The sequence below is a fragment of the Crinia signifera genome, chromosome 3, assembly GCF_055691185.1.
Source record: "Crinia signifera chromosome 3, ASM5569118v1, whole genome shotgun sequence".
In the NCBI taxonomy this organism is placed as follows: Eukaryota; Metazoa; Chordata; class Amphibia; order Anura; family Myobatrachidae; genus Crinia; species Crinia signifera.
In genome coordinates, this window is record NC_139219.1 from 329053492 (window position 1) to 329066707 (window position 13216).

General features: G+C 42.5%; 1 protein-coding gene across 1 annotated transcript; it reads left to right on the forward strand.

Moving 5' to 3' along the window:
* The first annotated feature begins 2396 nt into the window (after positions 1-2396).
* Positions 2397-3341, forward strand: LOC146063063 (taste receptor type 2 member 4-like). Its single transcript, XM_083175078.1, has one exon. The coding sequence runs from the start codon at positions 2397-2399 to the stop codon at positions 3339-3341; it is 945 nt and encodes a 314-aa protein (XP_083031204.1).
* Positions 3342-13216: the final 9875 nt, after the last annotated feature.

Below are 13216 nucleotides of genomic sequence, written 5' to 3' on the forward strand. Positions count from 1 at the left end.
AGTATTTACGCCAAACAACCCACTATTATGTATCTTCTGCAATACATCACATGACCCACTTATTCAATTACCTATCCTCATAAAAAACTGCTTATTTTGAATTGGAATCAATTAGATGCCAATATATCCTTACAAGCATGCCTAACACATGCATTGCACACATTAACCCTTACAGCAATTTAAGTGCCATGGTTTGTTTTTTTTGGTATTTTTATTTTTTTGTCATTGCATCACAGTGGCATTGACAGTGAAATTTATATAAATAAATTGCTTTACTTTACAACAATTGTGTGGTTTAATTAGTACATGTCGCATACACATGTGTATTGCTAGTATTAATATTCAGTCATGTCCATTGTTAGCAGGTTTAAAGTGTGTCAGAAGTACAGCATATGTGGGTGATTAGTAAGGTTTCCTTGAAGCAGCAATGGTTTCAATTAAAGCACTGACAAGCGTCCTATTAGTGATTAATGAGTAAAGGAGTCGATTTTATTGGGTTCAGGTGTTAATGCTTGTAGTCATTAGGCGGTCCGTTCGCCTCCCGCAGGAACGAGTGGTGTCCGCAAAGCAATAGTGGCCTTTTGGACACCGCACATTTCTTCCCTTTTTGTTCGCGTGCATTCGGAGTGCTATCCGAATGCACGCCCCCCAACATAAGTGTACTCCCCCGTGTCCGCCCATGTTTTCGCCCCGTTTTGCCCACTTTGAAACTACGCCCATGTGTCATTCCGCATGACGCCCATAATACGCCCATATTTCCCGAATGATTGCGGTGACCAGTTTTGTACGGGATTTGCCCGAACAGGTACGGAGTCAAGGCGTGGCACATGCGCGTGGCGTTCTCCACGCATGCGCAGACGCCGTAAAGACGCGATCCGAAAGTATGCGGGAAAGTACGCGTCAATCAGAATAAGGGCCAGTGTGAGGAGAGGTTTGTGGCAGTACCCACGCCGTCAGCAGGTCCCCGGCCGCTCTATTGCTGTGGTCAGCCTTATCCAGGACACTCGGCTCCGGCTTCTGGGTTCTCTCACTCAGCGGTGCTTCACGTGTAGCAGTGAGGGATCGTTTAGATGATGCGTTTCCCCGCCTCCTATGGTGTCAGCGGCTTCATCATCTAACTAATGCATGTCTAACATTTGTCCATGTCTAACTAATGCATACTTTATCAATTTTTTGTCAATGTCTAACTAATGCATGTCTTACTTTTTTTAATGTCTAACTAAAGAATGTTAAACTTTTGTCCATGTCTAACATTTGTCTATGTCTAACTAATGCATACTGTATCTAAGTTTTGTCAATGTCTAACTAATGCATCTAACGTCTGTCAATGTCTAACTAAATCATGTCTAACTTCTGTCAAGGTCTAATTAATGCATGTCTAACATTTGTCCATGTCTCACTTCTGTCAATGTATAACTAATGAATGTCTAACATTTGTCCATTTCTAACTAATGCATATCTAACTTCTGTCAATGTCTAACTAACATATTTCTGACATTTTCCATGTTTAACTAATGCATACTTTATCAAGGTTTTTTCAATGTCTAACTAATGCATGTCATACTTTTGTCAATGTCCATGTCTAACTAATGCATGTCTAACATTTGTCCATGTCTACCTAATGCATACTGTATCAAAGTGCTGTCAATGTCTAACTAATACATACCTAACTTTTATCAATGTCTAACTACAGTAATGCATGTCTAACTGTAATGCATGTCTAATGAAAGAGCCAAGTGCCTGTCTGTCACCACAAAGACTTCCTGGCCTGGTATATCCTTGTCCTCTGCATAAATTGTGCGACTGATGGTCTCGATGTTAGATCCCAGATGCTGTGAAGGGAGCTATGCGGAGGTGTCTTTTCTACTGAGACTTCCCCAGCATGTCCTTCCTTCAAGTTGGATGGAAATTCAACATTTCTTAGAAGTGGCATTGCTCTTCCATTCCTCGTTGAATCAGGCCATTTCTTAGGAGTGTATGGGAGATTTCTTTGCTTTTTATACAGTATTTCACTGATTTCTTATGTCCTCAGAGGATGGCTAATCATATCTTTATTTCCAGACTGACCCATCTGTTTATCAACACTCCAAAGACGAAAGTGTTAAGAGCATTATGAAAACTCTCTATGTTCCATTTGCATCTGGCCGTCATGGTACGGTCCATAATTTCTAACCAAATAACTTCCAAACTTTTCATATTGCTCCAATAATTGTGCTCGACATGCTGATTGTTAGGTTAACCCATTAGATTTTTTACCGGTGACAGTTGTCAATTTGCATTGCTGATATGAAATACCCATATCTTGTAAACCTAGCCACAGAGCAGCAAAATACATTGGAACTTGATTGCATGATATAGCCTATCCATCAATTGGAGAACGCGAAAGAGTAGCCATCATGTCTGAGCCAAGCTTATTCATAGTCTATGAAATAGCCGTAGCCGAGTTCTTGTTGGGCATGGTGGTGAATGCTTTTATTACAGTCATCAATATTATGGACTGGAGAGCTGGCCGGAAGCTAAAACCATTTGACAAGATCTTCCTGAGCTTAGGGCTCTCCCGGATGTTCAACATGTGTCTCTCCATCTTCAACATCATCAACCGGGTCTTCCGATGGGAAGTTTATGAAGTTGGAATTCTCAACTGGATGATCAATGCTGTTTACCTATTTCTAGACTTCTCAAGTCTCTGGTTTGCCATGTGGCTCTGTGTTCTGTACTATGTGAAGGTTGCTATTATTAAAAATGTAGTCCTGATCCGCTTCAGGTTGAGGATCCCACAGCTTGTACCGTACATGATATTATCTTCTTTGCTCATAGCCTTCTTTTCTGGATTATTTTTTGCCTATAACTCTAATGAGAACATGGACATAATGTTCCCCAAAAACAGTCCATCTGCAAACAGAACAATAGGAAAACAGCTGCAGTACATGGTCCCCACGTTCTTTTTTGGACACTTTTTGCCATTCATATTCGTCACCATTTCATCTGAATTTTTGATTGAAACTCTTTTTGTCCATGTAAGAAGTCTTAGGGGCAGCATGAAAAGCTTTTCCAACCCGCGGACAGATGCCCACTTGTCCGCCATGAGATCGGTGTTTTTAGTGCAGTTGTTGACTATCTGTTACTTAATTGTTACTCTTCTCCTTCGTTTCAACTTCTACGAAGGTTTTGATAAAAGTATAATTTTTGTACTCATCAGTTTATATCCTACGTCCCACTCCGTGGTCCTCATTATGGGGAACTCCAAGCTGAAGAGGGCCGTTTTCAGAATTCTCCATGATGTTAAGAAATGTCACAATATAGGAAATTACTGCATCAGACCTCAGAGGGAAATCGACTGAGACACAACTCTTTGATAATGCAAATCTATCTATCTCTCTCACTCTCTCTCTGCAAAACTAAACTGTATATAACTTTATTAACAATATTAGACCTGATCGTTTATGTCTTGCTTATTGTAAAATAATAATGAGACAGCCAGAGAAACGGGAAGACAGATTTATATATATATATATATATATATATATATATATATATATATATATATATTGCCCTGACATAAATGGGGTAACAGCATTGAAACGTTGGCCTTGAACCTGGCTTGGCTCTGTGTCATTTCTCTTCCCAACTGCCACCATATACAGTCTCTCTCGTGTTCCACTTGTCGCTGGCAATCATATCGACTGATAATTTTTATGGGAACAAAAAAAATTGCACTTGTTGTTGCCATCATTAGGTCAGTCCCATGTAATTACAGTCCTTATAGTTACAGGAATGCCCAATAACAAGTTAACCGCTTAGTGGGAATTACGTCCTGGCAGTGCTGAAAAGGCAGCGTACAGATGTGTCCACATACGTCTATGCTCCATGCGATAAAAAGTCTTGTTATACAGAACACATGAACTCCGTGTGATCTGTAACACTATGGGCCAAATGTAATAGGGTGAGAGTTTTAGAAAGTGAGAGATTTTGGGAGAGTTTTCTCATGTTTTTTAAAGCAGCAATCAATTACACTGCAAAACCAGGTTGATTTTGCCATGGAATTGATTGCTGCTTTAAAAAACATGAGAAAACTCTCCCAAAATCTCTCACTTTCTGAAACTCTCACCCTATTACATTTGGCCCCTGGTGTTTTGCTATGACTTTTTTTTTTTTTCATTTTAAATATTAAAATAATGATATGCAGCATGCCTATGTTCAGGGCATGACTGCCGCTGAATCTGCGTGATAAGTGGAGCGTTATAGTGTAACATTTCGTAAGCGGATACAGCCAGGATTTATTGCCAGTCACTATCTGCTATAATTTAGGCATGAATTTAAGGGGTTTCTTAAGCCAGCGGCCACAAGATGGCGACAGACAGATCCCGTCAAGTGTTGCTCCATCCCAGCGCGCAAAGACGCCTCTGCTGACCTTATTCCGTCACTCGTTCATTCATACTTTACACACTTTACTATTGTTCTTGTTGCTAATATTTTTTTAATAAATGAGTTATTAGAGGTTACTGTTATTTAGGGCCTGATTCATGTTGAAGAGCTATATTTGGTCCGGAGACCAATGGTACGGCTATGCGCGCATGTATATGCGATTATACGCATGTGCGCGTCCACTTTGTGAATTACTTTGACAACTTCAGGGCGTTCGCAAAGAGGGGGCAGAAAAGTGGCGGAAAAGGGGCTGGTGCATGGAGACACCCAGCGTTTCCTGGGCGTGCCCCCAAAAACAGTGGGTGCGCTCAGAAAAAAGCTGGGCGTCCCCATGTGAATGTAGGTATACCAAAGTCTGGACGGGGTGGGCGGCTGGCATGACAGGATGTCAGCGCCCGCCCCCTGTTCAGCTGTCCCTGGCAAAGTTCAGACTGACTTTTATCCATGAGCAGAAAATAATTCAATGGTTGCTGACCATCGAAAGATTTTTCACCTGTGCTAATGGATGGGTCTAAATCAGCAGGCCCCAAATCAGGCCCTTAGGTCACAATATCTTATAGTTGCATTGAAATTAAGGTTTACTCCTTTATATTGGTATTTAAATATGTATTTATCAGCTCTGAATTAGAATTAGGCAGATGTATTGGTTATATTTTATATGTCACTTTGTTACTGTGTATTGTTCCTGCTTCTTGTATGTGTGATTATGGAATAAATATCTCTATTACAATACAAGCCTGGTATACGTATGTTTTGTGTTTCTTATAGCATTGATCAATTTACTATTGTACAAGTTATCACTGATCATTGTTTTACTCCACGGAAAACACCCAAAACCCCAAAAAAACAGGTGCCTGTTCCAAATATGATAATTAATATCTTGGGGCCAGTTCCATTAGCGATGATGGACAGGAAGTGCCGGCGTTATGACTGCCACCTTGCAAGTACCAGCATCATAGAATTATAATTATATTATTATTATATAATTGCACCCTAACAGGGCCGTTTCTAGACAATTTAGCCCCCAGCACCACACACATATGCCCCCACAGTGCCACACATATCCCCCCCCCCCTCCAGTGACAAACTCACTGTCTCTGGGTCTCCCCATGACGCCAACGCCTCTGCTGCTTCTTCCTTGGTGAGGGGAGGGGAGCGGAGCGCATCCCGCATCTCTCCTTCCCCTTCACTGTGTACCTGAGCCATCAGCCATTCATAACTCGCGGGCTGGCTCCTGATTGGCTGCCGGCCCGCGAGCTCTGATTGGCAGCGCAGTGACAATCTTGTAGTGTTCAAGATTGGTTACTAATACCACTCAGTGGGCTGGGGAAACAATGTCTTGTTTTACTTACTCAGTATTAACCCCTCTCTTGGGAGTTAATAATTACTGAACTAATTGAGCATCTAACACTATCTGTATGTCTGTTGGTAGAGGCAAAAAGGAGCCCATATTAGGAGGAGATGTGGGTCCTGATATGCCACATGGAGTAGTCTGGGGTTGCTCCAAGGTAGGTAGCACTTAGTTTGGATATATCAAGTAAGGAGCCATTATCATGTGGCTCCTTGCGGGTTAATTGTAGACCCAATTTAGGGTAACGGTGGTGTGGGGTGCGGTGCCCCTGGACTGGTTGGGCTGGGTGGTTCTAGTGCGGCATGCCCTTACATTCTATTAACACTTTTTTTATTTTCCTTACTAACACTATTTCTTTAATATTTTAATTACACTTCATTTGTTCTCTCTCTTTCTATACAGAGCTTCGGCTTCTTCTCACTAAAATTTACTATAGCATTTCACTGGCGTGCCCCTCTGGGCTTTCTAGCTTATGCTAGATTTTTGGGGTGCCGCACCCTGCACCTAGATATAGTGCTAGGGACCCCCAATATACAGAGAAGCCTTGACGTGGCTTGGTTACATATCATACACCTGCGCAGGTATATGTAACCAATATCTCTGAATTCTATTATTATGTAGTGTTCAAGATTGGTAACTAGTACCATTCAGTGAGCTGAAGGAACCAATGTCCTTTTTTACTTACTCAGTATTAACCCCTCCCTTGCATGCACCTGAGTGGTATTACTGAACTAATTGAGCATCTACCACTATCTGTATGCAATGCAGGTTGTGCAGTACCAGGCTGCCAGTACCCTGGACTCCTGGGACAAAGCAAGTGCACTGCAGAGCTCCTTTGGAAAAGCAGCGGTCCCACTAGGGTCCCAATGTGGAGTGGTCCTCATCTGTGGTCCTCAAGGCACACCAACAGTTCAGGTTTTATGGCTATCGAGGCTAAGGCACGGGTGACTTAATTTGTACCTTAGTCAGCTTGACTATACCATCTGTAAATGAGCAGGGACAGCCGTAACATCTGGATTATTGGTGTGCCTTGAGGCCCGCAGGTGAGGACCACTGACTTTTCAAACCACACAGGGCTGCTGTACATGCAGACATCAGTGTTGAGATGAGGGGATGGGGATTTTTACCCAGGCCCGGGTCCCACTCCTCCCTTCCCAATTGCAGGGTGCCGAGCCATGGGGGTGAGATGTGACAGGCTGCCGCCGCAGTGCAGCCGCTCTCCCCAGCTCAGCATACACTGCCGAGTGAGGGAGAGAGACAGCTACAGCGGCAGCCGCCATTCATCTCTCTCCCTCTTGTTTATTTTTTTTCACAGAGGTCCATCCCACCCGGTGACCATGCCCCTCCATTTTAGCTAGTGCTCCTTCAGAGATAGTAGCCCAGGGACAGGTGTCGTCATTGCCTCTGGGAGTTACGTCCCTGTAATACAGTTTGGCTCCCTGACTCCGATATCTAGAATAATATGTTTTATCAGAGATCCTCCACTTACACCTCTCCCTATACGCACCCTATTTATGTGTCAGCGGAGGTACTTCCTGCACTCAGCGGTGTCTGTCTAAGGAATAGGACTCCCGCAGCTACCACAATGGTCACTTCCTGCACTCAGCGGTGTCTGTCTAAGGAATAGGACTCCCGCAGCAACCCCAATGGTCACCTCCATTATAGACAGGGCAGTTTGCCTGTAGCTCCTCTGGGTTTCCCTATTATAGGCAACCACTGACTTCTCCGTTGCAGCAGCAGGGCTGGTTACAGCACCACGGACAGCTCCCTCACAGACGGAGCAGCTGCCATATCTGGGGGAAGGTGCACAAGGAGCACTGGGCCTAATTCATGTTTGCACGCGCATGCTTTAATAAATGAGGTTTTCCAGGCTGCAGAATTGCTAGTTTCAGCATGTGTATCTGCCGTCCTAGACTGAAGTGAGACCCCATCGGATTCATCACAGTCTCATCTCCAACTGCAGCCTATATGCAAGAACGAAGAACATTGACTGTAAGGGCAGCACTATGGCCAGTGGCATAACTATACATTTTGCTCCCCCCTGCCAAAAAGTTTGTGGTCCAGACAATGCAGGTGTGTCCGGGCCCTGGTGGCTGCAGCAGCTATGCACCTAAACATGGAACTAGCGGGCTACCCTTAGCAGGCATATAGCAGTTATATAAAGTGAAGCACTTGCATGATAACAAAGAAACAAACATATACATATTAACAAAAGGTTGACAGGGTCAAAAGGTCAACAATCAAAAGGTCAACAGGGTCCAGTGGTCGACAGTGAAAAGGTCGACAAGGTCCAAAGGTCGACATGGTCAAAAGGTTGACAGCCAAAAGGTCGAAATGGTCAAAAGGTGGACATGCATTTATTTTTTTTTTACAAAATTTTGAGCTTACATGTGCCGACAGGCGGTATTTCATGCCCTACTATCCACTACAGAGTGGAGGGAGAATATAATAGTGAGCCCGAAGCATGGGGCACACAGCGAGCCATGGACCCTGTCTACCTTTTCACTTCAACCTTGGGACCCTGTCGACCTTTTCACTGTTGACCTTTTGATTGTCGACCATTAGACCATGTCGACCAATTGACCCTGTCGACCATTAGTGGTCGACCATACAACTGTAGGCCTAGACATTGTGGATGTAATATACCACAACCACACTTATACGGTGTCCATGTATACAAATTGATTTTTCATGTCAACATTTTATTTGTGTTGTTAGTTTTGTCAATGTCTGACTAATGCATGTCTATCTTTTGTCAATGTCTGACTAATGCATGTCTAACTTTTGTCAATGTCTGACTAATGCATGTCTAACTTTTGTCACTGTCTCACAAATGCATGTCTAACTTTTGTCAATGTCTGACTAATGCATGTCTAACTTTTGTCAATGTCTGAGAAATGCATGTATAACTTTTGTCAATGTCTGACTAATACATGTCTAACTTTTGTCAATGTCTGACTAATGCATGTCTAACTTTTGTCAATGTCTGACTAATACATGTCTAACTTGTCAATATCTGACTAATGCATGTCTAACTTTTGGTGTCTACCTATTGACTGTCTAACTAGACATTGTCCGTGAGATATACCACACCCGCTTTAGGTGATCTCATTTTATAGCATTGTAAAATTGTTTTCGTTCTTAAACTGAAAGCTATAGGGGCTATACATATGCTGTCCTTGATGAAATTATGGAGGTTATTCTGGTTGATTTGCAATGCTGCGAATTCGTAGCCTTGCGATTCCACCAAACCCGGCATTGCGAATGGTTGGTTGGCACCACCCATACACAAAGGCGATTCGCTCATAGGGGTTTGTGAATGGTTGTTACACAGTGACATCCATTCGCAGGTCAGGGGAACCTCTCACATCTTTCGATGGTCGCCAATATACTTATATACTGTATGCCTGCATGCTGGGAAGGAAATGGGCGGACAGCTGACATCCGGTGATGTCATCTGCCCGCATCCGCGTCACAGCCTCATTACCAAGAAATGCTGGGTGTTCCCATATGCTAATCTCTGCCCTCTCCGCCCCCCCCCCCCCGCCCCGCCCACTGTCCTAGGTGCATGCATGAAATTCACATCGGTGGTCCCAGTGTGAACGCAGTGCAGTTGCGAAGCAACCAGAATAAGGCCCTATATATTGCATTGGATGCTGTGGTTGATGCTTAAGCAAACAGCGCAGCGATTAGTCATGGTCAGGGTTGCACCAGAAAATGTTTTGGCGGGGGGTACAACATTTCTAGTTACGCCACTAAGAGAGAGGGAGGGAGAAAGAGAGAATCATAATGACTCCAAACACCTACATCGTTCATATTACTGATATACTGGAAGCCAATGGATGGGATCAATGTCAATTTACAAAGTAATATTATGGGATTTATGTTATTTTTACCATAATGATGGAAAACTCCATCCGCATGGCTAGGTGGTCTCATTTTATAACATTGTGAACATGTTTTCAATCTTAAACTCAAAGCTATAGGATCTATAAATACACTGTCCTTGATGAAATTATATTTGCATCAAAATCAAATTGCATTGGATGCTGCGATTGATGCCTAAGCAAACAGTGCTGCGATTAGTCACGGTCTTCCCGGGAACATGACGGTTGCTAGGGTAAGGGTTTGAATGTTCTTGCTGTCTGCCTTCAATTTGCATCCATCCTAAAAATTTGTTCTAGTTAAGTAAACATGGCCTCTGTACCAGAAAGAGATGGAAGAGGGGTTTGTAACACACAGGTGCATTCATAGATTTGACTACTGAGCTTATTATAAATCCTTGGCTAATGAAGCTTTTACAGGTGTTGGGATCCTTTGGAGCATGGTGCTAAGGGCCTTCAATTAGACATTAGTGATTTCCGTCTTTGTGTTGACCATCAATGGCTACCATCAATGGTGGAATGGGACCATCGATGGTTATAAACTATGCAATGGATGATCATCAGTGGTTTCACCAACTGATGATCATCCCTACTTATTTAATGCCTGCTAATCAGAACATAGAGGTGGGGCTTTGTGGGTGATAGGGGGTGTAGCTATGCTCCGTGTCCCACGCTAGAAAATAAAAAAAACAGAACTATCTGGTAGTTACATTATGTGCCATCGATGGCTATGCACCATTCGGTTCTCTCCCATCAATGTCACAAGTATTTACCATCAGACATACTATAAACCATCAATGATCAGCAATCATTCATGGCCAAGGGCCATCTCTACTAGACATTAATGCTAGCCTCTACACCTCTTTTTATGCTGGCAAAAATGTCTGCTGTCTGCTTTTGCTGCTGCCCCGAGAGTGAGTACTACAGTACAGTTTATTGTCTATTGTACCCCTAAGTCTTTCTACCCTGTGATTGGCCTAGCTCTACCCTATTCAGTTAATGCATTGCACTGGTTTCTGCTCCTGAAGTGCATTACCTTACATTTGTCTACAGTACATTGAATTTAATTTTCCATTTATCAGCCCGAGACTCCAGTTTGTTTAAGTCCCTCTATAAAGTGGTGACATCCTGGTCGGATTTTGCTTAAATTGACACATTGCTTACTAGACCATCCCCACTATCATTAAGAAATATGGTAAAGAGAATTGGTCCCAGCACTGAACTCTGAGGTACACCACTAAGTAATGTGACCCAGTTTGAAAATGAACCGTTAACCACTATTCTGTTTCCTGTTCCGCAGCAAGTTTCTTGCCCAATTACAGTTGTTAGCTCCTTAACCCAACTCCTATTTTACAGAGCAGCTTCTTCAAGTAACGAGAAATAAAAAAAAGTGTTTAGTTCCTCTGCTTTTGTCTTATTATCGCTAATTCTTTCACCTTTGTCATTATGATGGGTCCAGTGTTCTCCTTTATTAACCTTTTACCGTTAACACAGCTCTGATGTGAGCAGGGGGTGGGGATTTGGTGTCAGAATTGAAATAAATAGTTGAACTACAGTATTTTGCTATTTTAAAAGACCATTTTTTATTTAACATAAAGTATACACATACAAAAACACATTTTTGCAATAAATGAAGCATACTGTACATTCTATAATTTAGCTCTTGAATAATGTTCATCCGCACAAAGGGGTGGACACAAAATTCTGCATTTATAGTATTTGCAAAACAATGTAATATAATATATTATAATAAAATAGTTGTGTGCATTTTTTTTCCTGTGTACAAATATATGGTAGAAAATAACAGTAAGACTCAAGTCCGACCCTCACGTTGTTGGGTTTCTTTATCCTCAGGGGGGCAAGAACATTTTCAGGTTGGGAGTCAAAGATAAAATTTTATTTTGGTGCACACAGGTGACTGGCTGTTATTAGGGGGGATCCAGTGGATTCACTCATTCCACCCACTCTGTCTTAGGATGCATATGGAGGGTAATGAGACTTGGTTTGATAGTTATTGCGTATTCTTTCAGCAGAACCTGGTTGGAAATGGGGGGGGGGGGGGGGTGCTGCTGCAAGGGAGAGGAGGGCTTGGGTTAAGGGATGATGGAGGAATGAAGTAGGAGAGGAACCAAGCCCATTGTAACTAGCCATACCCTGTAGGGGTCAGAGCTGGCCACAGGGTGCAGAAGAGCCCATGTGATGGACAGAGGAAGTGTGGACAGAGGAAGTGGAGCAGTCAGAAAAGTGATTATCTCCTTCTAGACACTAGATAGTGCCCTTGACCCGGTACATTGACTAGTGCCTCCAAATATTTTGTGGGGGCAAGGCATCGGCTTGCACCACACCCACATTCAGACAACTATGTTTACTCTACATATTCTCTATCCTTCTTGGACACTCCAGACACAGAGAGTTTTATAAATGGAAACATTTCCCTGTTTTTTTATACTAAACTAGAATTACAGTACTCAGAAAGACTACCACATGATAACATGTTAACATACTGCCGGTTGTGACTTGCAGTTCAGAACTTCTGGAAGCCAGCTGATAAGTTACATGTAGAGTATTACTAGATCTACAGCATCCATTCATATGACATCGGATGTTTTAGAACTAAACGCGTCAGAATGCAGATGTAATGAAAATTGTACAGTCCGTTTTACACAATAATCAGTGAGGTACTATGCAGAGTCACAAGACATACCAGCCTAAGCCTTGTAGTATCATCATCATTATCGTTGTCATCATCATCATCATCATTGTCATCACTGCCTCTCTTGAACAGGCTCCTCTTTACATAAATAGCACAGCATCTGAGACAAGATCTGCTTTAGGTGAACTGCTTTGTGGATCAAGAACATGGAATGTATACTTGGAAGAGCATTTATGATGATGTGGAACCACAGGGGTCCGATAACTAACATATAATGTATAGCAATTAGATTGCTAATGACATTTAAAGAATTAGATATAAAGCTAAAAATGATGGATCTAAAAGCCGTATAATAAGGAACGAGGTGGGCCGAGCAGTTACCATTACCCTTCATTCTAGTAAAGTGAACGTACAAAGAGATAATTAAAAGTACAGTCGCCAAACAGTATATGAGAAATGGCACAATATTCCCAAGTATAAGTAAAAATATGTAGCTTGTTTCCAGTTCGGCCAGCCGAGAGCTGGTTGTCAGGAAGACCTCGGTGGAGTTTGTGGAACCGAAGACGTTCTTGAGATACAAAAACATTGCAATGTAGCAAACTGAAATCAGAATGGACGCAGTAATCAGATGGATAATTCGGCTTGCTATAAACACCTTCAGGTGTAAATAGAAGGCGTTGGTGAAGGTGGCGATCTTCAGACAGAAGACGACAGAGAACAGAGTCGCAAACCAGATGCTGCAGTAGTTGACAAACACCAGAAAACATTCAATGGTGGTATCCAGAAGGTTTCCAGGATCTAGCTTTAAGTGAAAGTGAAAAACTAAATCAAGAAATGAGAAGATCTGTATCAGCAACCTTGAGATCCCAAGGCAGGAAAGAACTTGGTTTACGGAAGACACGG